This window comes from Eleutherodactylus coqui, chromosome 8, assembly GCF_035609145.1.
Source record: "Eleutherodactylus coqui strain aEleCoq1 chromosome 8, aEleCoq1.hap1, whole genome shotgun sequence".
NCBI lineage: Eukaryota > Metazoa > Chordata > Amphibia > Anura > Eleutherodactylidae > Eleutherodactylus > Eleutherodactylus coqui.
In genome coordinates, this window is record NC_089844.1 from 13157958 (window position 1) to 13185729 (window position 27772).

The 27772-nt window shown below is 43.6% G+C and overlaps 1 protein-coding gene across 1 annotated transcript in view; it reads left to right on the plus strand.

The window, feature by feature from the left end:
- ARHGAP15 (Rho GTPase activating protein 15) overlaps nucleotides 1-27772 on the plus strand; it is a 730617-nt gene that overhangs the window by 438519 nt on the left and 264326 nt on the right. Inside the window, exon 10 of the mRNA XM_066575178.1 lies at nucleotides 14511-14633. Within this exon, the coding sequence (XP_066431275.1) occupies nucleotides 14511-14633 (123 nt within the window). The remainder of the gene's footprint in view (nucleotides 1-14510; nucleotides 14634-27772) is intronic.

Below are 27772 nucleotides of genomic sequence, written 5' to 3' on the forward strand. Positions count from 1 at the left end.
GGTGCCCGTCCGCTCACCTCGGAAGTGGCTCACGGACAGAGCAGAGCAGGAAGCAGTCATATTTACAGCTTCAGCTCTGCTTCAAGAAGCTCCAAAGGAAGATGCCCGACGGAGGGGACATGCCTGGCGATCGGTCCTGGCCAGGCAAGGTAAGTAAATAGTTTTTTTTCTCATGTCAGAACCCCTTTAATGAATGAGAACGACTGAATGATCAATTTAAACTGAATGATTAGTAAACGAGCCAGCAATGATTTTTATGTCTGCAGGGAATTTAGGATTAACGAAAAGCGACCGATTTATCGTTTGTCATTCAATCACTGGTTGCGTTTACACGGCGCGATTATCGGTCATTTTTGAATGATTTTTTTGAACCATTTAGAAAGGCAGTAAAGGACAGTCCCTCAGGGACCGGATTAAGTTACTGATTCGCTGTTGGGTGTGCACCCTTCATATATGAAGCTTTCCCCTAAGACGTTGCCCCGTAACACTGCAGAAGTTACTGTAGAGTAACCGTGACCAAGAATACAAGTATCATGTTTGTAACAATTAGGACCAATGAATCAAGACAGTACCCGGAGCTCCAGGAATCATGTCAGGCCAGCTTCGCTATATGAAATTGGCAGATCTTATGGAGGCCTTGCTGAGGAGCGCTGCATCAGGGGAGTTGAGCATAATTGTTCATCAATTTGCATTTGTAACTTAAGGAGAGTCCTGCTGGGGAAGACGGTTACCCATCACTCTTGTGCATTAAGACTGTCCCTAAGTAGCCCGGATTAAGCAACCGATTTGGTGTTGGATGTGCAGCTTTCTTCAGGAAGTTGTCCTGTTATACTCCAGAAGTCACTGTAGAATAACAGTGGAAGTTTGGTGCTGCAGACGGGTTGAAAAAAAAGGGCCGTGACCCAGAATATGGGTATTGTGTGTGCAACAGCCAGTGCCAATGCATCACAGTATGCTACCACAGATCCCCTGCCTCGCCTGTCACTGGGTACCACCATCCTCCATGTTGTGTTTTTTCTTCCTCTGTAACCCCAATATCTGCCCATAGGGCTCGCGTGTGCTCCTGCCCCTTCTCTTAAAGGGCCGGAACACAATCCCTAAACCTTTCCTCCTCCAGTCTCATCCCTACACCTGCTATATCAAGCATCCACCCAGCCTAGGGTGGATGCCTAAGCAATTGGTCTCCTTTTACCTATGTTTGTGTATATTTTGGTTTTGACTCTTGCCTGACCCTCAACTACACTGACTTCTGTGCTCCTTGACTTCGACTCTGATTTCTGGATTACATTTTTGCTTACTGCCTACCCTGACCTTCAGCTTGGACCTCATTATCGCACCTGACTACAGTCTGTTTAGGCCTTCAGGTGGTGCGTCTTGGTCCATCAGGATATCACCACATATCCAGGATTGTCTGTGCAAATAATGGCTTGGAGATCCCACAGCAAACACCAAACCCTGCTTGGAGGGGTCAAGGGTGAAAACCAGGGTGCTGCCTCCTCATTTACCCCAAAGTCAATCCGGTGTGTGGAACAGCGGATCCACCTCCATCCTGATGCAATTAATCTAGGCTGTGACCAGAGCTACAGGAGACATGCCTACAACAATCGGGAACCAGAAAGACCACTGACACAACATCAAATCTGATAATCTTATGGAGGTCTGCATCGGGGAAGTGGCACATAATTGCTAATCAATTTGCATTTGTAACACAAGGACTGTCCGGCCAAGGAAGACCCATCGCTCTTGATACTGTCTGTCCATGAGGACTTTCCCTGTGTGGCCGGATTAAACAACTGATTAATTTTCAGCAAAGTGTTGAGAAGTCTCTGTGCTTTATTGCGACTATTTCAAAAGTTCCTACGGCCCTCTCCCACGACTTTACAACCCCGACTTATGGAATGTGACTTGGAAGGGAATCCCAGCAAAGATAAACTAATAGAAGCAATATGCGATTAGATTCATTAATTCACTGGGATCCTCTCTGTAATGCATCCTATTCTAGGACTCTGGTTATGATAAACTGATAGGAAGCCTGTTAGAATGTATTTCAGTTAGGATGAAGCACTTGAAAGAAATTGGTTTTGCTATACACATGATGTGAAAAAATCAATAGTACTTTAGTCTGACAAGCTCTGTCAATAACCATTGTTACAGTTCAGAAAGTCGTTAATGGATAGTTCCTCCAAAAACCAATGCTTTCAACACATGTTAAAAGTACTCAAATGTACCCTGGCAGGAATTAATTATAGGTAAACCCATGGGATTATATACAAATGTTATATTCAGAGTGAAAGAAAAGTCAGAGGAAGGTCTGCCTTCTCCCACGAGATCTGGACCCGCGCGGTTGATAAGCCCACCTCACGCTCATTTCGATATTGAATAATGCAGTTTTTTCTAATAGAAAACTTGCTCACATTTCCAGAATTAACGTAAAACTAATGTATTGTCTCGCCGGCCGTTTTTGTCTGCCGCTTACAATGGTTTCTTCTAGTACTGAGTAGTCGCTTGTTTTAAGATATTGATTCCATTAAGGTGAATAGATAAAGGTAATAGGAAGCAATTAATTATTGCCCGCTTCTTCTCATTGATTCAAAATACAGGCAATTCCGACTCCTTGGTTTCATATGGAGAGTTTCCTAGCCGCTGGGAATTTCGTCTCTGAGGACAGATGATATCACGGCTTTCATTTCATTTGAACCGATTCATGTTTAAGACCTGTGCAGGATTAGTAAAACATGACTGCTGCAAGGAGGGGTCACCTTCATATCCCTTCCTTACGTTAAAGACCCATAAACCACCATCAACAGTACAATATAGAGCACAAAAAGGAAAAGGACATATCACAGCGCCCAGAGGTGAAGGTGGTATTAATGGTATGGAACCATATTGGAAGCCGACTTACTTCAGAAACAGCTGATAGCCGTCAGGCAGATGGATGTGAATCCACGTGGCCTCATACAAGTTTGGCTGTGGGCTGTGGTGGTGTAGCGGGCAGGAGTTGCCAGGTAGTAACTCGAAGGGGTGCAGCACCACTGGCCTTGTCACGGTGGTGGCTACTCTGCTTGAGTCGATAGCTGGAGCTGCAAGTGGGATTGTAAAGGGGTTTTTGGCTAAAGCGATAAGTGTAGATTCTTCGTGACACCAGTACCTTAGTGTAAGTGAGTTCTTTGGTGAAATGAAGAGACAAGTCCTTTGATGAAACAGTAAAACTGAAGGCACACAGTTTACTTTAACTTGATGACCGAGAACAATGCACATATTTTTCTCCTAGCAAACCGTAAAGTATACAACAACTTCTTCAACATGTTGAATGAAATACATTGATTCCTTCACACTCTCCTTAAGGTCTTTTTACTATTTTTATAGTTAAAGAATAGAGATGAGCGAACCTACTCGGCCACGCCCCTTTTTCGCCCGAGCGCCGCGATTTTCGAGTACTTCCGTACTTGGGCGAAAAGATTTGGGGGGCGCCGTGGGTGAGTGGGGGGCTGCAGCAGGGAGTGGGGGGGGGGGGGGAGAGGGAGAGAGAGAGGGCTTCCCCCTGTTCCCCGCTGCTACCCCCCGCTACGCCACGTCTCTCCCGCCCCCCGGCACCCTCCGAATCTTTTCACCCGAGTACGGAAGTACTCGAAAATCGCGGTGCTCGATCGAGTAATTACTCGAAACAAGTACGTTCGCTCATCTCTATTAAAGAACCGTTTAGGGTTGGTTTTACTCTCTTTAGCAATACGTCTGACCTTCTCCACCTTTACTACTTTTACATGATTTTTACATTATTTATTTTTTTCCCTATAGGTTTTTAGTGCTCCTTCACTGCTTTCTTGTTCTAGTAGTTTAAACACTATAATGTTTACTCTTTATTGCCCCCTTAACATGTTTCTTAAGCCACATTGGTTTTCTCCTATAACTTAGGCCGCCTGCAGACGAGCGGGTCGGATCCGGCAGCGAGAAATCTCGCCGCGCGATCCGACCCCAGAGCCTGCAGGGACGAGCGCGTACTCACCCGCGCCTGGCGGCCCCGGCTCTTTGATGTGCCGGCTGCCGCGCAGCCGGCGCATGCGCAGACCGGAGCCGGCGGCCAGGTGAGTGCGTGCCCCGCAGAAAATTAGAACATGCCGCGGTTTGTTTGCCGCGCGAGATTTCGCGCGGCCAAACCGCGGCCGTCTGCATAGGAGTGCGTATTGTAATGCACTCCTATGCAGACTTTCAGCGGCGGAAATCCCGCGGGGGGATTTCCGCTCGTCTGCAGGCGGCCTTAGTCTTTTATTCCTGTAAGGTATGAACAGCCCACAGTAAGTAATTAGGTTTTTTTTTTTAAAACGTTTCCCATTTATTGTCCGTACTCTTATTTTTGATGACATTGTTCCAGTCAATAAGGTTAAGGGCATCTCTGAGCTGATCAAACTTGACCTTCCTAAAGTTTAGTATGTTCGTAGCTCCCCTATAAAACTCTCTCTTGAAGGACAAGTGGAAATGCATTACATTATGGTCACTATTTCCCAGGTGCCCCCCCCCCCCAACTTGCACCCCTATTATTCTGTCAGGTCTGTTGGTTTATAATAAGTCCATAATGGACTGTCAGGTCCTGTACAAGTTGGGTAAGGTAATTATCTTTAGTAATTGACAGGAAGTTGTTACCTTTATGAGATCAGCAGGTTTCGGCTTCCCAGTTTATATCTGGATAGTTAAAGTTCCCCATAATAATTACCTCATTGTGATTTTCTGCTTCATCTATTTGCTTTAATAATAGATTTTCAGTAGCTTCTGTTATATTTGGAGGCTTTTAGAAAACCCCTATGAGGATTTTATTGCTGTTTTTCCCTCCATATATTTCCACCCATAGAAACTCCACATGTTCATCTCCCTCCCATATATGTTCCCATAATGTGGGCTTTCAAATGGATTTTACATTAAGACAAACTCCTCCCCCTTTCTGTTTTTTATGATCCCTCCTGAAAAGAGTGTAACCCTGTAGGTTAACCGCCCACTCACATCCTTCATCTAACCAGGTCTCCGATGATCCTGCTATATCGTAGTTTTTTTAAAAGACATTATTACTTCCAGTTTGTCTACTTTATTGGTCAGACTTCTAGCATTAGTCACCTTATTGGTCAGACGTCTAGCATTAGTCCCCATACAGAAGGTCTAGAAGGTTTTGGTTATTTTTTGTTTTAGGTGTATCCCTGTTAACTATTCTGCCAGTTCTAACTGCACTAACCCCTCCCACTGCTGCACCTCCATTTCCATTACTTAGTCCCAGTTGACTGTCTACACTATCCCCCCCCCCCTCTATCTCTCAGTTTGCCTCACCAGTCCCTAGTTTAAAGACTCCTCCAACCATCTAGTCATCTTCTGACCCCCTAGCCGGCTGCCCCCTCTACAGGAACCCTAACCACTTCTTCCTACAAAACTCTGGAGCCACTTGTTTATCTTCCTAATCTCCCACTGTCTCTCTGGCATGGCACATGGTATAGGCAGTATTTCAGAAAACACTACTTTGGAGGTCCTCGTCCTAAGCTTACATCCTAGTTCCTCAAAATCATTTTTAAGGACCTTCCACCTACCTGTATCTTTGTCATTGGTACCAATGTATACTATCGCCACTGGATACTCACCCGTCCCTCCAAGTAATCTGTCAACCCATTCCACAATGTGTTAAATTTGAGCATCAGGAAGACAACACACATCAATCCAAGTCTTTGTGATAGATTGCACTGTCTGCCTCCCTAATAATTGAGTCTCCCACTACCAGAGCCTGTCTAGTCTGCCCTATTCCCCTACTTATTAGAGTAGACATCCCCCTGGCAGTCAGAGGTCATGCCATGCTGCAGCAGTGCTAATCCTGTAATGGCATCCCCCTCAACTTTGCAAACTTGTTGGGGTGTGCCAGTTCAGGACTAGTCTCTCCAGATCTCTTCCCTCTACACTTCCCTTGTGTCATCCAGCTAGATGCCTACTCATCCTGTCCTCCCAAACTACCATCCACCCCCACATCATCTACCCCAGCAAGTGTCTGCTCTGTGAGCAGCGAACACCTTTAAATGATGCCAGTGGATCTCAGTGTTGCAAGCTGCTCATTTAGATCCAGGATCTGGGCTTCCAGATGTGCATTTTGTACAGCAGCATGCATCCTCGAATGGATGTTCAAGGACTGGAAGCATGGCACAAGATGTACACTGGATGGTCTTGTCAATCATGGAGCACATTATATATGGGATCATACAGAAAGCTTAGATAAAAAATATATATATAAACATTTCAAATAAACAGTAATTAAGTAAGTAACTCTTCTAAAGTCCCTGAATCCAAAGTCACTGATCCCAAGTCACACACTTAAGATGCAATATACTGCATGCAGTACAGTTAAAATACAGCCATGCACACTCACTTAGGTTTTGATTCATATAGCACATATCTGTTATACTTCTGCTCCTCCTCTGGTTGGAATGAGCACAGGAAGTTCCACAGAAGCAATTTATTAGACTCTGATTTGTTCCCTTTTTAAACTGCAATATGTCAAATATGTGCAAACATACCATACAAATTTTTGATGCTATATATTTCCAACTGTTTGCTTTATTCTGGAAGCAGATCTGAAGAAGTTTATTTTTTTTTTTTTAGCAATTTAGGAGACGTACAAATTGAACATTAGTTATTAAAATGTTGAGGAACATTTTGTTTCCTGCACCAAGCCAAGATTGTGTCAGAATGATAGTTACCCTCACAAATGACACCATTTAAAAAATACACCCCTTAGTGTGTTTACTGAGGGGGGTCATGAGTATTTTGACCCAACAGCTTGTTTTGTCCCAAGAGTTAATGCAAATATGTAATTTTAAAGACAGTTTTTTTTTTCTATAGTGCACATGGAAATGAGGATAAGCACCCCAAAATGAATACTCCTGTTTGTCCTGTGTTCAGAACATTCCCGTTGTGGCCCTAATCTTATGTTTGTATGCACAACGGCGCCAAAACCAAAAGGCGCAGATGGTGGATTGCAGAACAGAAATCCTGCTTGAAGGTATTTTAGGTCCCACTGCACACCTGTAGAGCAACTGAGCTGCCAAAACAATAGGGAGCCTCTTCAAATGACCCCATTTTTAAAACTAGACCCCCTTAATAAATTAATCTATAGGAGTACTGTGTATTTTGAGCCCACATTTTTAATGACTCTAAGGAAAGTGGAAGGAAAAAAATTAAAATTTTCATTTTTTTGGAATAGTGCCATCTAAAAAACTGTTTTATTTGTGCAGCACACATATGAATGAAGACTTTCATCCCAAAATGAATCCCTCTGTTTGTCCTGCTTTCCATAAATTTATTAGAGTCTGTGACACAGACAGGTTTTCTTTTATCCGTGGTAGACCCCCTCCCCCTTATTGCTACTGAGGGGTCTATGCGCAGTCAAGGCCATGTGAACCTCCTTTTTGTTGTGCCACTTGACCCTTGAGCAGTGGGTCACTTGTAGGCATGTATGATGCCCCCCTTTCCACGTGCCTGGACACCAGGGGTTGTGGAAATCCTGCTCTGTTTTTCCTTATTGTCCCACAGGCCCTTGTGGAGAGATCTGTATAGTGGGACATTGGTGTAGTAATAGTCCATGTATATATGGTACTCCTTGTGTAAAAATGGCCCCATGAGCTCTAAAAACAACTTTCCAGTGTATGCCAATGTTGTCCGGGCAATCTGGGGGATTACGGTGGCGGTCCTAGCCTTCATATGTAAAGGAATCGCAGGTATATCCTTTGGCGCTCTCACACACCTTATATAATTTGAACCCATACCTGGTGCATTTAGATGGCATAAACTGGCGGAAGGAGAGACGGCCCTTGTAGATCATCAGGGACTCGTCAACTGACAGGTTTTACCAGGGGGTATATACATTTTTAAAGGATTCTTTCAACAGGGAGATTAGGGGCCTCAGTTTATTCAATCTGTCGTAGGTAGGGTCATCTCTTGGCGGACTTGGGAATTATTGGATAAATAGAAGAAACACATTAGCTTTTCAAAGCGGTGTTGGGGGATAACGGACGCAAATCTGGGGGTTGTATGCACAACACTGGCAGACCAGTACGAGCGGATGGAGGATTTTTTTTTACTAAACCCATTAATATGATTCCTAATTTTTTTTTTCCTAATTTGTGGTAGTTCATAGCCTGGAGTCGACAGCGGTGGGAGACTATGCAATAAATTGTCAGCATAGAGGTTTGTCTGCTGGACAATTAATTCCATGACTGATTGCTAATAAATAAAAAAAAATCAAGGTGCAAAATTAGTAACATCCACATTTACACCTGCAGTCACTACAAACTGGTGTATTTGGGGGGGGAGATGAAACTGCAGAATCCTACATTGCAGGAGGCATCGCAGTACTCGGCCCTGATGACTCAACCACCATAGGGCTAGCGAGAGAACTAGAGTTGTCACTACTGGAATTTATTTCTGCCTCCGACACAGTTTCGGCATCACTACCAGAACTGCTGGAATAAAGCACTCCGTAGGCTGCTCTACACTTTACCTCCTAAGCGCAGTGGATGATGGCCCCTCATGTATCCGAATCTGATGTTGAAATTTGCCACAATTTCTCCACTATGTTGGCAAAATATATATGGGGGGGGGTTCTATGTTTCTTTTAGCTCGAACCAGCAGACCTGGTGATATTATTTATGTAGAGTCATTAGTCTGTAGTAGTGACCTGCGTGATATCTTCTATAGCTACCAGCTACCTAGGAGAGCGCCATAGAGCGCAGTAAGCAGGATATTGCGGCAGCATTGGATGCTATATATCACTGGTGGCTGCTTTCGGCAGATGTTAGTATTCCTAATTCCTACGCCTCTTAGTATTTTAATTTACTTCAATAACAGTTAGATTTTCATGAGGGACTTCAACCGGGGGGTTTGGACAATTTTGGTGTTAAATATTGTTAATAAGCCCGTTGTACACCCTGAGGCACTCTTTGTATACACTGAGTGATTGGGCACATGGACAGGGGGCTGTCGTCAGTATATGGGGTTACTGGGCCAAAATATAGGCCACAGACTCCCTTAAACTATAATTAAATCACTTGGTCTGAGAGGTTGTATTATTTGGGTACCATTCTGCACAAAGTGTACTTTGGGTTATGATCAGCTACAGTGTAACCAGCACATTAAGGCGTTCTCGGGGATTACACCGTAGAGGACATTGTCTCCGGTAGGATTCCACCAATGTTGCCTTTGACCAAGTGGTGGTATCAGCGTGAAGGGCGTTTTCATAAAGTAATAAATTATTTGTCTAATGCATTCTTCAGCAGAGACATTGTTTTTTCATGTGATTACAAGTTCATGGAAGTATTTGTGAGGTCAGCTGGTGCTGTGGGAAAAAGGAGAAGCGTTCTATTAAATTCAGTAGTAAAACGACAGGCAAACCATCCTCTTATTATCAGGGGTATGTGTTTATATTTTACTTTCCTTAATTGGCTATCTTTTATTTACTTTAAATGAACAATTTGGCAAGTTTAGCTCCCTTGATATCAATGAGGCACAAAGTGTGTTAGAAGTTTGGATTATAAAGTCATACATTCAAGGCTGGAAATCCAAACATCCCCAAGATACTTCAGAAATAATTGGCTAATGTAAATGAAAATCAGCTTGGTGAAGATAACTGTCTGTTTCATTCTGTCTCTCAGGAAGCGAATGAGTTAATTTTAGGTTATTTTGTAAGTTCCATAAGTGCGGGAAATCGTCGTGTCACTTGATATGTTAATGGTGTATTAATTAGAAAACATATACATTAGAATATGAGAGAAACATAAATGAGGACCTTCTACCAGGAGCAACCTGGAAAATTAATTGTACTCTGAAGAAAGGAAGGAACCTTTAGTAAAGACTTAAAGGGGTTGTCCCGCGGCAGCAAGTGGGTCTATACACTTCTGCATGGCCATATTAATGCACTTTGTAATGTACATTGTGCATTAATTATGAGCCATACAGAAGTTATCAAAAGTTATTCACTTACCTGCTCCGTTGCTGGCGTCCTCGTCTCCATGGTTGCCGTCTAATTTTCGCCGTCTAATGGCCAATTTAGACGCGCTTGCGCAGTCCGGGTCTTCTTATCTTCTCAATGGGGCTCCGTGTAGCTCCGTGTAGCTCCGCCCCGTCACGTGCCGATTCCAGCCAATCAGGAGGCTGGAATCGGCAATGGACCGCACAGAAGCCCTGCGGTCCACGGAGGGAGAAGATGCCGGCGGCCATCTTCACCGGGTAAGTAAGAAGTCACCGGAGTGCGGGGATTCAGGTAAGCGCTGTCCGGTGATCTTTTTTAACCCCTGCATCGGGGTTGTCTCGCGCCGAACGGGGGGGCTGTTAAAAAAAAAAAACCCGTTTCGGCGCGGGACAACCCCTTTAAGATTTAAAAAGAAAAACTTATTGGATTTCTTTTTACTCAACTGTGCTACTTTCTATTTAAAAAAAACCCAGAATGCCCTTGACATGTCCAAAGATAACATTGGTAAGGTTCAAGGCCAAGGTCACGTGCTGCATGACAAGGCATGCTGGAGGCAATGCCAGCTTACAGCCTTCCTCTAAAGTTAGCTTATGACTTGAAGTGAAAAACACTTTTTAACCCCTTATTGCTGCAACTTTTTTTCTTCCTCCCCACTCTCAAAAAATCATAAATCCTTTATTTTTCCGTCAACACAGCTGTCTGAGGGCTTGTTGGTTTTGTAGGATGAGTTGGTACTATTTAATAAAGCGTTACTTTGATAGACTGACCTTTTTTTTTATGCAGCGATACCAAATAGGTTTGTTTTTTGTTTGCTTATTTTGATTTTTTTATTATAAATATGAGAAAAGGGGAGTTTTATAAACTTATGTTTTATTTTTTTTAATTATTAGTAAAAAAATTGAACTTGTGATCATTTGATTCCTCATAATACAATGCAATACCATAGCATTGCACTGTACCGCCTTCCAGTTTATAATGTCTACCAGTCATGATAGACTGCTATGGTAACTGAACAGCACCTTGCAATCTCATTGTGGAGAGAAAATCTGGACATTTAAATGCAGCTACCACAATTGACATAGGCATTTAAAGGGTTAAGAGCCCCAATCAGCTGGTAACCCTATACACATACTTTAGCTGTTATGATATTTTGAAAGTGGAGCAGACAAAGCAAAAATGGCAGTGTTCTTAAGGGATTCACTATCATAAAACCATTTAAGGCTAAGCAAATATTCCATCATTTTCTAAGTTCATAATGCAGTGTATATATATATATATATATGTGGAACTCCCTGCCTGAGGACGTGGTGATGGCAAAATCTATTGCGGAGTTTAAGAGGGGACTAGATGCCTTTCTAGAACGCTGTGATATTACAGGATATAGACATTAGGGGACCAGTGGGTTGTTGATCCTGATGCAGGGAACAGTCTGATTGCCATTAGGGAGTCGGGAAGGAATTTTTTCTTGAATGGGCTTATTGGCCTCTGCCTCCTGGGGTTTTTTGCCTTCCTTTGGATCAACAAGGGGGTTTAAATTGGCTGAACTAGATGGACATTGTCTTCATTCAGACTAACATACTATGTCACTATGTACACACACACACACACACACACACATATATATATATCATTAATAGTAGTAGTACAGACAGTTTATCATTGATAGCCCCATAATCAAGAAGCCTCCACAACTATCCTTTGTATGCAGGGAAAGACTTTATATAGTAACATAGTATGTAAGACCGACAACGGACAAATGTCCATCCAGTTCAGCATATTACCCCCTAATGCTGATCCAGAGGAATGCAATAAAAACCAATGAGATAGAAGCCAATTTTCCTCATTTTAGGTAAAAAATTATTTTCCGACATCCAATCTGGCAACCTGAGCAATTCCCGGATCAGCAACTCTTTTGAAGTAATTTGTGATTATAACATGTAATATTGTATCGTTCAAGAAAGACGTCCAGGCCCCTCTTGAACTCTTATCGAATTTGCCGTCACCACATCCTCAGGAGAGAGTTCCATAATCTCATTGCTTTTAAGAACCCCCTTCTATGTCGGTGTCGATACCTTTTTTCCTCTAGATCTCCTTGTTACAGTAATAGAATCATAAAATGGTAGAGATGGAAGGGACCTCCAGGGTCATCGGGTCCAACCTCCTGCTCAGTGCAGCATCACTAAATCATCCCAGACAGATGTCTGTCCAGCCTTTGTTTGAACACTTCTATTGAAGGAGAACTCACCACCTCCCGTGGCAACCTGTTCCACTCATTGATCCCCCTCACTGTCTAATATCTAATCTGTGTCTCCGCCCTTTCAGTTTCATCCCATTGCTTCTAGTCTTTCCCTCTAGCAGATGAGAATAGGGCTGATCCCTCTGCACTGTGACAGCCCTTCAGATATTTGTAGACAGCTATTAAGTCTCCTCTCAGCCTTCTTTTTTGCAAGCTGAACATTCCCAGATCCTTTAACCGTTCCTCATAGGACATGATTTGCAGACCGCTCACCATCCTGGTAGCTCTTCTCTGAACTTGCTCCAGTTTGTCTGTCTTTTTTAAAGTGGAGTGCCCAGAACTGGACACAGTATTCCAGATGAGGTCTGACTAAGGAAGAGTAGAGGGGGATAATTACTTCACATGATCTAGACTCTATGCTTCTCTTAATACATCCCAGAATTGTGTTTGCCTTTTTGTCTGCTGCATCACATTGTTGACTCATGTTCAGTCAATGATCTATTAGTATACTCAAGTCTTCTTCAAATGTGCTGCTTACCCCAATTCCTCCCATTCTGTATGTGCTTTCTTCATTTTTCTTGCCCAGATGTAGGACTTTGCATTTCTCCTTGTTAAAGGGGTTGTCCCGCGCCGAAACGTTTTTTTTTTTTTTCAATAGCCCCCCCCCCTTTGGCGCGAGACAAACCCGATGCAGGGGTTAAAAAAGAAAACCGGATAGTGCTTACCTGAATCCCCGCGCTCTGGTGACTTCTTACTTACCTGGTGAAGATGGCCGCCAGGATCTTCACCCTCGGTGGACCGCAGATCTTCTGTGCGGTCCATTGCTGATTCCAGCCTCCTGATTGGCTGGAATCGGCACGTGACGGGGCGGAGCTACGAGGAGCCGCTCTCCGACACGAGCGGCCCCATTCAGAAAAGAAGAAGACCGGACTGCGCAAGCGCGTCTAATCCTGCAATTAGACGCTGAAAATTAGACGGCACCATGGAGACGAGGACGCCAGCAACGGAGCAGGTAAGTGAATAACTTCTGTATGACTCATAATTAATGCACAATGTACATTACAAAGTGCATTAATATGGCCATACAGAAGTGTATAACCCCACTTTGTTTCGCGGGACAAGCCCTTTAAATAACATTCTGTTAGTCGCTGCCCACTGTGCAAGCTTTTCTAGATCTTTTTGAATCCTCTCTCTCTCTTCCCTAGTGTTAGCTATCCCTCCCAGCTTTGTGTCTCTGGCAAATTTGATCAGTTTCCCATCAATTTCCTCCTCCAGATCATTTATAACAATGTTGACCAACACTGGGCCCAGGACAGAGCCTTGTGGTCCCCACTTGACACATTCTTCCACTTGGATGTGCACCCATTTATGACCACTCTTTGAGTACGATCACTCAGCCAGTTGTGAATCCAACTAACAGTTGCCTTGTCAATCCCATATTTGGTCATTTTTTCAATAAGTATGATATGAGATACTTTGTCAAATGCTTTACTAAGGTCAAGATATACTATATCCACCGCATTTACCTGAACAACCCAGTCGGTGATTCTGTCATAGAAGGAAATTAGATTCTTTGGGTATAAATTTATGATGAGAGAGATCTTTGTACGGACCCCTAATATATATACATAATTATTAGAGCGCTGGTTGTTTCTGCTGGAAAGGACTACGACCATTGGTTCTCGTGAAGTCCACCCTCAACACCAATGGGTACAGAGACATTTTAGACAATGTGGCATCACCTCCCCTGTGGTAATACTCTGGTACAGCTCCAGGTCTCTACCAACATGACCGAGCACCATGTCATACAACATGCAGTGTTGAAGTTCGGCTTGAGGAGTAGAACATCTGCAAACTTCGAATATCAAGCCCAACGAGTATCTTTGGAACAAACTAGAACACAGTATCCATGCATACCCAACACACACAACATTTAACGCATCACTAGCTGAAGTTCTTCTCAAGGAATGGAGGCAAATCCTTCCACACATCTATGGGAATTTGGTGGAAAGCAGCCTAGGAGGGTTACAGCAGTCATTGAGACCAAAGGTGGCCCAACAACATACTGAAAAACATGAATAACTTGCATTTCATCACCTTATGTGTGCGTCCAATACTTCTGTCATCATAGTGTATTTTTGAAGGACTGTTGGTAGTGCCGCTATGGAAAAGTTATTTTACTGTATCGCATCCGTAAAACTTCTAGGACTAAAACAAGAATTTGAGGCGATTACCGAGGCTCAGCCTGAGCTAAACTGTCTATTAATAATACATTATTTTATTTTACAGTATTCAAACTAAACTACAGCGCATCCGACTCCTCTGACATAAACCGGGTGAAAACCAGGCTGAAGAAGTTCATAACTCGTCGGCCCTCTCTGAAAACCCTACAGGAGAAAGGACTTATTAAAGGTAATGGAGGCACATGTAAAACTATAATTGTATGACATTACTGGGCTTTATGACAAAATCTACTTGGACTTTTACCTTCTGCACATCACGTTTTTACTGCATTTATTATTCTGCTTTGTTTTAGGCTTTGAGTTAAAGTTATCAATAGGTGAAAATGATCATTTCCAGCGTTATTAACTGGGTAATCTTAAAGGGGTTGTCCCGCGCCGAAACGGGTTTTTTTTTTCAACAGCCCCCCCGTTCGGCGCGAGACAAACCCGATGCAGGGGTTTAAAAAATAAACCGGATAGTACTTACCCGAATCCCCGCGCTCCGGTGACTTCTTACTTACCTTGCGAAGATGGCCGCCGGGATCTTCACCCACGGTGGACCGCAGGTCTTCTCCCATGGTGCACCGTGGGCTCTGTGCGTTCCATTGCCGATTCCAGCCTCCTGATTGGCTGGAATCGGCACACGTGACGGGGCGGAGCTACGAGGAGCAACTCTCCGGCACCAGCGGCCCCATTCAGAAGGGAGAAGACCGGACTGCGCAAGCGCGTCTAATCGGGAGATTAGACGCTGAAATTAGACGGCACCATGGAAACGAGGACGCCAGCAACGGAACAGGTAAGTGAATAACTTCTGTATGGCTCATATTTAATGCACGATGTACATTACAAAGTGCATTAATATGGCCATACAGAAGTGTATACCCCCACTTGCTTTCGCGGGACAACCCCTTTAAAGGTTAAAAAACTAATGAAAAACAATTGCTTCCACTACTAAATATGCAGTAAGTTTGATTGTCATCAGCCTAGGATTCTATGAACTGTGTGTTGTAGAATACGGTAGGCGTTCAGATAAATCCCTCTGTGGTCACACGGACACTAGTCGACACCCCCAGCTGATCGAGTTTATAGAGATGTAGCATCTATTTTTTTACCAATTAAAATGAGACAGTGAAACTTTTTTTTTTCATTTTTCTAATTTTTTTTTTTTTACTTTCTGATTGTAGATATTTTATTCTATTGCCTATACATGCCTATGGGGCGGCCATCTTGCCTGAGCTGTAGTTAACAACATATAGAGATATGCTTTACAGCAGCCCCAATGGCCATAGATACAATGGACAGAGGTGACAATTGACATCTATGGGAGAGTCTTCTAAGCATGCTTATTGACCTGTGCAGGAAAGGGCAGGAGGTGAGCCATGACTATCACCTATTGCCTTCTATGGGAGAGTGTTGTGGGCATGCTCTATGACATGTGCAATGAGGAGGAGGAGGTGCCCTTTGGCCATCCCTGACAGTGCATGGGGGATGCTGTGCTATCTATATATATAGCAGTCACCTTTCATTGTAACCGTGCCTATGATGATAATGAAACGACTGCTAAGATGTTTTCTCTGTAGGGCAGGAAGCGTCAGACTATTATAAGGCTTAGTGGTCAGTGGGAGAACTGTGGAATTTTAGATTTTTTTTATAGATTGTGACATAGAAAATGAAAGAAAAAATCAACTAAAATTCTTTAAAAAAATATGTTTAATATCAAAACTTGCTTTATACAAGAAGTAATTTTATGATGAGACAATGCCTTTAATTGTTGGTGGGGAACATAATTTTGTCTCCAAGCAGGTGGAACACCATGTAATGCTGTGCAAACTAACAGAGAGATGACACATTGCTGCCACAGAGCAAAGAACAAACTCTGGTTGATAAACCGACTATCAGGACCGCTACCTCCTCCATGCAGTGATATTACTTAATTTGATGATAGATAGATAGATAGATAGATAGATAGATAGATAGATAGATAGATAGATAGGAGATGGATAGATATGGGATAGATAGATAGATAGATAGATAGATAGATAGATAGATAGATAGATAGATAGATAGATAGATAGATAGATAGATAGATAGATAGATAGATAGGAGATAGATAGATAGATAGATAGATAGATAGATAGATAGATAGATAGATAGATAGATAGATATGAGATAGATAGATATGAGATAGATAGATAGATAGATGAGAGATATGAGATAGATAGATAGATAGATAGATAGGAGATAGATATGAGATAGATATGAGATAGATAGATAGATAGATAGATGAGAGATATGAGATAGATAGATAGATAGATAGATAGATAGATAGATAGATAGATAGGAGATAGATATGAGATAGATAGATAGATAGATAGATAGATAGATAGATAGATAGATAGATAGATAGATAGGAGATGGATAGATATGGGATAGATAGATAGGAGATGGATAGATATGGGATAGATAGATAGGAGATGGATAGATATGGGATAGATAGATAGATAGATAGATAGATAGATAGATAGATATGAGACAGATAGGAGATAGATAGATAGATAGATAGATAGATAGATAGATAGATAGATAGATATGAGATAGATAGATAGATAGATAGATAGATAGATAGATAGATAGATAGATAGATAGATAGATAGATAGGAGATAGATATGAGATAGATAGATAGATAGATAGATAGATGAGAGATATGAGATAGATAGATAGATAGATAGATAGATAGATAGATAGATAGATATGAGATAGATAGATAGATAGATAGAGAGATAGGAGATAGATAGATAGATAGAGAGATAGATAGATATGAGATACATAGATGATAGATAGAAGATAGATAGATAGATAGATAGATAGATAGATAGATAGATATGAGATAGATAGATGATAGATAGATAGATAGATAGATAGGAGATAGATATGAGATAGATAGATAGATAGATAGATAGATAGATAGATAGAGCTAAAATTATGAAAAATACGTATGTGCAAGGACCAGGCAGAGCAGGAAGTCTGCCTGGTGCAACTCCAGCCAATAGCTGCAAAAGAGGAAGTGATGTCATAAAGAAAAGGTTGTTATTTCAATAACCTTTTCCGTCCAGCCCAGTAATGTAAAGCATTTCATTTGCAGTTGAAGGAATAATTCTGAACTTTTTTTTTCAAAGGGTGCCATGTTGTGCCAACATAAAAGCCATATACAACTCCCTTGGCACTGCTATTCCGCTGGTACCTGGTCCCCACTGGCCATCACTTCCAGCTGCAGCCAGAGGTGTAACCTGAGGCTGCTGAGCCCCAATGCAAAATCTGTCTTAGGCTTTTTCTCCTGAAGTACAATGCTTCATTTACAGCACTAGTCTTCTTAAAGGGGTTGTCCCGCGCCGAAACGGGTTTTTTTTTTTTTCAATAGCCTCCCCGTTCGGCGCGAGACAAACCCGATGCAGGGTTTAAAAAAGAAAACCGCACAGTGCTTACCTGAATCCCCGCGCTCCGGTGACTTCTTACTTACCTGGTGAAGATGGCCACCGGGATCTTCACCCTCGGTGGACCGTAGGGCTTCTGTGCGGTCCATTGCCGATTCCAGCCTCCTGATTGGCTGGAATTGGCACGTGACGGGGCGGAGCTACGAGGAGCCGCTCTCAGGCACGAGCGGCCCCATTCAGAAAAGAAGAAGACCGGACTGCGCAAGCGCGTCTAATCCGGCGATTAGACGCTGAAAATTAGACGGCACCATGGAGACGAGGACGCTAGCAACGGAACAGGTAAGTGAATAACTTCTGTATGGCTCATAATTAATGCACAATGTACATTACAAAGTGCATTAATATGGCCATACAGAAGTGTATACCCCCACTTTGTTTCGCGGGACAACCCCTTTAAATGTATTTGTTTGGTCTAGAAACATAACCTGTAGACCACTTTAGCTGAGTACTGCCCCATTAAAGGGGTATTCCAGTCTTTTCTGACTGATGACCTATCCCCTGCATAGGTCATCAGTAGCTGATGGATTGGGGTCCACAGCTCAGGACCTTCATCCATCACCTGATAGTCTAGCCCACTATCAGTACAGCAAGCCAAACATTGTCATCAATGGTCAGAGGAAACGAGGAGCACAGGCTTCACTCCTATTAAAATCCTCTAATGGTCAAGACGTCATGCCCGTCCTGAGCAGGAAGTGTAGGAGAAGCGTGATACTCTCATTGATCTCAATGTAAATGAAGCCAGCGCTCCCCTGCTTCTTCTGACCATTGATGACAATGTCCATGACTGGATGATCGGCTGATGGATGAGTTCTCAAGCGACGCACTTCTATCAATCCTTTCCGCTACACTGCTATGGATATACTGCAGGGTAGGTGGCTATATCATGAGTGTTCTAGACCTTAGAGGCCATGGTAAGTGTCAGCAACTGCATCTCAGCCTGAAAATGTAGATCGATGCAATTTCCTAAAGTTGCAAGAGGCTGTACGAAGACAGGTAAAACACCTGAAGGACAAGCCCCTTGAAGAAGAAGCCGTGTCTCACGCGCTCCATGATTGGTGTGGCCACATTACCGTGTCTTCATATTCTTTGAACACATTCCAACTTTCTCGATGTTCCAGTTTTAGCTGCACTTTTCACTTTCCCGTACATATGATTATTTTATAATTGCTATAATTTATTTACAAATACAGCTGGCTTCCCTCACTACAATTAAATAATTCTGGAATGCATGTTCGCAGAGCTAATATTAGTTTAAAGTAAGCTCTACAACTTAGGCAAAAAACAAATCTGCTGCAAATGGTTTAAAGTTAATGAGCGTTTCCATAGAAAATACAAATCGCCAGTCCTTCAGTCGTCCTTCTGTTAAGTTGGTCACATTTATACAAAGTTACTTTTATTTCTAGGAAGTCAGGGTAACGATGCCGGCCGGCCGCTGAATGGCAGAACTCAACTTCACCATTAGCAACCACAAGGAAAGCAGGAGATGGCGCTCAAGAGTGCGGTGTGACCTCCAGGGCAGTCAGTAATGGATGCGTAATAATACGTGGAGTACCTATAGCTGCTGCCCGGCGCATATAGAGCATATAATACCGTAGCATTGCATTGCGCTCTTTAAGCATTCAAATGATCACAAGCTCAAGTTAACGACCCGGTAGAAGGATTGTGCAGAAAAATATCATTATTTGCAGATGATACAAAACTATGTAAAGTAATTAACGCAAAAGAGGACAGAATGTGGTTGCAAGAGGATCTGGATAAGTTAAAGGGGTTGTCCCGCGAAACAAAGTTGGGGTTATACACTTCTGTATGGCCATATTAATGCACTTTGTAATGTACATCGTGCATTAATTATGAGCCATACAGAAGTTATTCACTTACCTGCTCCGTTGCTGGCGTCCTCGTCTCCATGGTGCCGGCTAAATTCGCTGGCAGCTTGCTTTTTTAGATGCGCTTGCACAGTCCGGTCTTCTGCTCTCAGCACGAGCCGCTTCAGCCTGCTAGCCGCTACAGCTCTTCTGCGCATGCGCAGATGAGCTGTCACTTCTCAGGAGCGCGCTGGAGCGGCCATTCTGTACCATCCTCTCTTAGAGGAAGGTGCAGAAACTTGAGCCGCCCAGCTGTCCCGAGAAGCCACCCAGCCGCCCCGAGAAGCCGCCCAGCTGTCCCGCCGTCCTGCCGCCCAGGTAAGTGATGGGCCGGGGGGGTCTGCCGCTGGGCCGGGGGGGTCTGCCGCTGGGCCGGGGGGGGGGGCTGCCGCTGGGCCGGGGGGGCCTTCGTCTGTTGTCAGGGGTCTAGCGCCGGTTACCTGCTGCCTGGCGGTGGGTGACTGTGTGCCGTGGTCGGCCGCGTTCAATCCAGGGGTCCGGTCGGCGGCTGCGGGGAGTCTGGTTGTCAGGGAGACACAGCTGGTAGTGTCTCGGGAGCGCGCACGTCGGGCTACAGCAAGCGACGGGAAAAAAGCCGGCGGCCATCTTGGGAAAATTTTTATAAGTTGCTGAAACGCTGGAACTGTAAGTACAAACCAGCTAGAAAAGTCATTTACAGGGGGGCTTAGTAATGTATGCTTAATAAGGGGGACTGGGCAAAAAAAAAATTCACTGCTTCCTCGAGACAACCCCTTTAAGTATTTGGGAATTAGGCCTCCTTCACACAGGCAACATGGCATTGCCACGAGAAAATCGCTGGTCTGTTCAATATCGCTGCTTCCTCTCTCGACAATACCGTGACTTTGTAGCACCACATGTGAGGATTTTTTTTGGGAGGGGAGGTGGGCTTGAAATATAAGCCCTACCCTGAAAATAAGCCCTAACTGCAGAAAAAAAAATAAGAAAAAGTATACTTCACCTTAGAAGCACTGTTCGGCTCCGCTGCAGCATATTTCCGGTCCCTGGCCCTGGTCTTCTTCATCTCTTCTGGCCGGGGATTGAAAAAGCCCCGCCTCCTGAAAGTGCTGGCTGTGATTGGCTAACATTCAATTAATGGCTGTGATTGGTTCATCGAGTGCTGGCTGTGAATTTTTCAATCCCAGAAGAGATGAAGGACAATAGTGTCGGGGACCGGGGAGAAGATGCGGACGGGCTGACAGAGCTTCTAAGGTGATGTATACTGTTTGTGTTATTTTTTCTTGCAGCTAGGGCTTAGACTATGGCTTTGACAGTAGGATTTCCTATTGTCAAAGTTGCATTGCACCGCACGAAAATCGTGTTTCGTGCGATGCGATGCAACAGAGAGGAAGGCTTCATAGGGAAACATGGGTTACAAAACCTCACGAGACGCGTGCATATCGCCGGACCTGCAACCTGTGTCAGGTTGTCGCATGCTACAAAATATCGCATGTGTGAAGTAACCCATAGGAAAGCATTAGCTTCACATACATGTGATTTGTAGCATTGTAGCAACGCAACAAAATCGCATGACTTTGTCGCCCGTGTGAAGGAGGCCTTAAAGTGGCAGATGAGAAATGTGCGGTTCTGCACACGGGCAGGAAATACATGTCACCATTACACACTAAATGGGAAACCACTGGGGACACCAACATGGAGAAGGACTTGGGGGTTTCAATTAACTATAAGCTTAACTGGAGCAACCAGTGTCAGGCAGCTGCTGCCAAGGCAAATAGGTTCATGGGGGCATCAGAATAGGTCTAGGGGCACATGACAAGAGCATTGTTCTTCCTCTTTACAAGTCACTGGTCAGACCACACATGGAGTATTGTGGACAGTTTTGGGTACCGGTACTCAAGGAGGACATATCACAGCTTGAGCGGGTACAAAGGGGGCAACTAAAGTAATAAATAGGAAGAGTACGATATCCAGAGAGGTTATCGATTTATACATTGTTATTAGAGGAGACGCTCTAATAACTATGTATAGATATATTAAGGGTGCGTTCACATGAGCGTAGGCGTATTTACGTTGGCACGAGTGCAGCGTATAATCGCCGGAAAGAACGTTTTTCGCTGATCACGACCAGAGCTAGAAAGCGTATTTTCGTTTGTTCCTACTTTTCAAACGGTCTTTTCGGCCATCGAATATTCGCCGGCACGTATTTCGGTGGCGTATGTCCGTTTTTCCGCGGGTTGCCGTTTTTGCGCGCCGTAAAATCGCCCACGTGAACGAATACATTCGAAACCATTGCCTCAGATGGTCACGTATATACGTTTGGTCGCAAAAATGCGCCGTTTATGCGCTCGTGTGAACGCACCCTAAGGGTAAGTGCAGAGATCTTTCCCATCATCTATTATACCCAGGACTGTAACAAGGGGGCGCTCTAATAACTATGTAAAGATATATCAGGGGTTAGCACAGAGATCTCTCCCATCATCTATTATACCCAGGACTGTAATAAGGGGGCGCTATAATAACTATGTATAGATATATCAGGGGTTAGCACAGAGATCTCTCCCATCATCTATTATACCCAGGACTGTAACAAGGGGGCGCTCTAATAACTATGTATAGATATATAAGGGGCCAGTACAGAGATCTCTCCCATCATCAATTATACCCAGGACTGTAACAAGGGGGCGCTCTAATAACTATGTATAGATATATCAGAGGTAAGTACAGAGATCTCTCCCTTCATCTATTATACCCAGGACTGTAACAAGGGGGCGCTCTAATAACTATGTATAATATATCAGGGGTCAGTACAGAGATCTCTCCTATCATCTATTATACCCAGGACTGTAACAAGGGGGCGCTCTAATAACTATGTATAGATATATCAGCGGACAGTACAGAGATCTCTCCCATCATCTATTATACCCAGAACTGTAACAAGGGGGCGCTCTAATAACTATGTATAAATGTATCAGGGGTCAGTACAGAAATCTCTCGCATCCTCTATTATACCCAGGACTGTAACAAGGGGGCGCTCTAATAGCTATGTATAGATATATCAGGGGTCAGTACAGAGATCTCTCCTATCATCTATTATACCCAGGACTGTAACAAGGGGGCGCTCTAATAACTATGTATAATATATCAGCGGTCAGTACAGAGATCTCTCCCATCATCTATTATACCCGGGACTGTAACAAGGGGGCGCTCTAATAACTATGTATAGATATATCAGGGGTCAGTACAGAGATCTCTCCTATCATCTATTATACCCAGGACTGTAACAAGGGGGCGCTCTAATAACTATGTATAATATATCAGCGGTCAGTACAGAGATCTCTCCCATCATCTATTATACCCGGGACTGTAACAAGGGGGCGCTCTAATAACTATGTATAGATATATCAGGGGTCAGTACAGAGGTCTCTCCCATCATCTATTATACCCGGGACTGTAACAAGGGGGCGCTCTAATAACTATGTATAGATATATCAGGGGTCAGTACAGAGATCTCCCCCATCATCTATTATACCCAGGACTGTGACTGTAAGAAGAGGGCGCTCTCTAGATCTAGAGGAAGGAAGGTTTCTACATGACATAGAAGGGGGTTCTTTACAGTAAGATCACTGAGACTCTCAGCATGAGGACGTGATGATGGCAAAATCAATAAAAGAGGACAAGAGCGGCCTGGACATCTTTCTTAAGTGTTACAATATTACATGTTACAGTCACTGATTACTTCAGAACGGTCGGTGATCCAAGGATTATTCCGATTGCCGATTGCTAAAATGAGGAAAATTGGCTTCCTCCTCATTGGGGTTTTTTGCCTTCCTCTGGATCAACATTGGTGGGGTAATATGCTGAATTGGATGGACACAAGTCGTTTTTCAGGCCAACATACTATGTTATGTAAAATGGAGATTTTTTAAATACTATAAAAATAAAAAATATTACAAGTTACAAATAAAAATCCTCCAGTCGTCGCATATAAAAAATAAAAGTAAAAAAAAAAACCCTAAAAATTGGTTTCACTGCATCTATAAAATATCACATTGTTAATCCTGCATGACTAACTCCATCGGAAAAAAGGAATACACAGCGACAGAATTGCACTTTTTTGGCCATTCTGTTTCCAAAACAAATTGAATAAGAAGCTATCAATTGGTATTTTGTTACCTAAAACGGTGCCGATACAAACTAGGGGCTACCCTGCAATAAACGAGCCCTCCTACAGCCCCATCGATGGAAAATAACGAGTTATGGGGGTAAAAACATGGCAACTTTTATTAAGGCATTTTATGTTTTAAAGCATTTATTTAAAAAAAACTGTATATATTTGTTATTGCAGTAATCGTACCAACCCAAAATATAAAGACGACCGGTCATATTTACTATGAACGCCGAACAAATAACCCCTACCTCCCCAAACGGTGCATCTATGGGTTTTCTCCCAGTTGGCCCCACTTTTTACATGTCTTCCAATACCTTATATGGTAAGTTAAATAGTACCAATGAAGAATACAACTCGCCCCGCAAGAATAAGCCCTCATGTAGATATCTAGAGAAATTACCAGAAAGGCGCTAAAAGTGCAGAGGGATTGGAATAGAAAATAATAATCACATATAAGGATTATTGCTACTGCCTGAGGCCGTGCGCATATAGGAGCCGGTCAGCAGAGCGGCCGCCGCCCCGATAGATTGGGCACAGCCTCTGTAGATACAGGAAACAGGAGAAAGGATAAAACATTTCAAAAAAGAGATCCAAGGCCAGGAGTTGTAGTGGAAGGAATTGTTTCAGCAACACATTTCGATGCACGAACGGCGCCTTCCTCTTCCCATTATAGTACCGCTGCACTAGATGCAGCAGGTGACATCATCTGGTCACCCGATCACTCACAGTGACCAAGTGACAAGGCACAAACAATAAAAACAAATAAGCTTATCCGCTGTTTTGATGTATTTTAGGGTATCAGCTTGTTTGTTTTTAATGTTTTTGGTTTATCACTTGATCCCTGTGAGTGATCAGGTGACCAGATGATGTCACTCGCTGCATCTACTTGTTGTATTGAGCCTGAGGAAGGCACCGTTCTAGCACCGAAATGCGTTGCTGAATACATTTCTTCCACTGCACCCCCTGGACTGTGTCCTCCGTTTTGGCCTCATTGTATCCTTTCTCATGGCTCATGAGGTTTTTAAACGTTGTAATAGCAGAACTGCAGAATGTGACCCGGACGCAGGAGCATCGATGACCCTTGGTCATGAAGGGGTTAAATTACTTGGACCCTTCCTTTTTTTCTGTACCCGTTCTTGAAGTATCCTAATAAAGCTATCTTAAGTGACTCACGGAAAGATTTATGACCCAGTTAACTTTTAAATGCAGGGGAAATATTTACAAAAAAAACCCTCTTCAGTTTGGAATAGATTTTGTGTAAAAGATAAGTAATGTGTAAATATATCATTCCCGGTAAGAAAAAAAAAATGGCGCTGTTTTTGCAAGTCTGCTATTGACTATGTGTCCAGTGTTTGATGTATGTTGTACAAACCTTATGGTCCAAGCTTAACTCACTACTTCTGCGCTGCAGCCAATTCACGAGAGCTACAGATGCCCCGAGATATTAGAATTGACTGCTGCGATGAAGTCAGTGTGGGAGTTTGCATTGGTTCTAAATTGATAACAGCTGAATGAATGAGTGATGGTTGTGGAATATGGGCACAAGGCTCCGACCCGGCTCCTGTGAACCAGCCCTTATGTATGGGAACTGAAGTACATTTCCTTTCAACCTAGGAGCATATTTTAATGGTTAGCGATTGTTTTTGGAAGTTCTAAAAATTCTGATTTCCTGGGATAGTTCTCAACAATACGTTTTTATTCCACTTGTTAAGGTTTTGGGAAAAAAGAAATTCCCTCGAGTGCCGACCTTTAGGCATTACTCAGCCTTTCCCTTTAAGGGGAGCTAATTGCTATATTTTCAACATCTGTAGGATAATAAACAAAGTCAAACAAAGGTAGACAGACTTTAGATATCATCGGGGGTGCACACGGAATGCAGAGGGCTTCTTTGCAACGCTCCCCCCCCCCCCCCCAATTAAAAAAAATTCTATATACACACTAAAGGAAAACACAGGGATTGGCTTAGTTAAAGGGGCTCAGCTGTAGTATACAATAAACAGTCAGATACCAGCGCTGCACAATGATAGTGATTACAGTGCAGTTACCTGCAGTGAACACAGGAGATATAAGCTTGGATTGATGACTTCCATTTTTGTTTATCTTATCTGGGGGCGTCCTCCTTAAAGATATCTTCCAGCCATGACTCATCTCTGCACAAACTCCCCATCCTGCCACTACACCCCCCTCCCCTCGCAGTGCCTCCTCCTCTTGATGTCCTCACAAAGTAATAGTGTTTTCCTCCATGGCCCCCACTGGTAGTGGTGTCCCCTCTGTGGTCCTCCACTAGTAATCCAGTAATAGTTGCCCCAGCAATTTGCAGTATCTATTCTCCAACCTCCAGCAGTAGAAGAAGCATCTCCTCTGCTCCTACAGCCCTTGCTGATTCTCCCTGCTTTGTGCAGGCAGTGTGCATAGAATATCTCCTTCCCCGCCTCCGGCACACACCACTGGGAGATGAAGACCGTGGAAGCGTTAAGCGGTGCACACTGCAAATAGTGGGGGTGCTGATAAGTCTTTGGCTTTACCCAGAAAGAAACAAGATAGGAAGATGAAACTACATTTCTCCCACATCCTCTCCACTGATGCCAACACACTTCTTACATCGGTAATCCAAGTTCTGTAAGCCTTGCAAAAAGAAGGATTTCGGTTGTGCCTCAAACCAGTCATCCGTAGCACCAGTTTTGCCGCGGTCGCTTGTGCAGTGTGAGCGGAGACGTTGTATTGCAGGAACAAGATTCCTTTGGACAGCTTGCCGCGCCTTTTGGCCTTCAGAGCTGCCTTCAATTGGTCCAAAAGTTCAGTGTAATACCTTGCATTGATGCTGGAACCATTGTGAAGGTCGTAGACTAGCAGCACGCCCTCCTTATCCCAGAACACAGACGCCATCACCTTAGTGGCTGAGAACCACTGGGCCTCCACTCTGACTGCTCCCCCTAGTGGTGGCTGTATATATCTGTACACAGACGCCATCTCCTTAGTGGCTAAGAACCACTGGACCTCCACTCCTCTGACTGCTCCTTGGTTTCAGGGTCATACACATAAATCCGGGTCTCATCCATAGTGACAAGTCCATCCAGGAAGTTCTTATCAGTCCGGAAACGCTGACAAATGGACCGGGAAGTTTTCACTCGATGCTTTTCTGATCTGTTGTCAGACATTTGGGGACCCACTTTGCAGATCGCTTCGTCATGGATAATGACACAAACACGTTCACCAGAAAACCCCATGATGTCGGCTATTCCTGCAGCTGAGATTGGCCGATTCTCCAGTATGAGGTTGTGCACAGCATCGACGATCTCCAAAACAACAACCTCTCTCGGTCGTCCAGGATGTTCCTCATCATTGGTGCTGAAGTGGCAACCCAGGTCTTAACTGTAGAATATGAAGGGCATTGATCCCCCGATGTCTGCCACATATCACCATGAATATCCTTCGCGGACTTTCCTTGCAGAAACAAGAATTTTATCACTCCTCTGCTCTCATTTACTGTGAATATCGCCTTAGACTCCGCCATTTTGTTTTCCTGCGTGCCGAGATCACTGTTGCCATAAGCTACAAACACAACATTTTGAAAACATATAAAAGACACATCAGGCTTTCATGTGATGTAACATTCGTTACCATAGAAACAAAAAGGAACACAAAGCCAAAGACTTATCAGCACCCCCTCAGTAGTGGTGTCCCCTCTGTGGTCCTCCACTAGTAATCCAGTAATAGTTGCCCCAGCAATTTGCAGTATCCATTCTCCAACCTCCAGCAGTAGAAGAAGCATCACCTTTGCTCATGCAGCCCTTGCTGATTCACCCCTGCTCTGTGCAGGCAGTG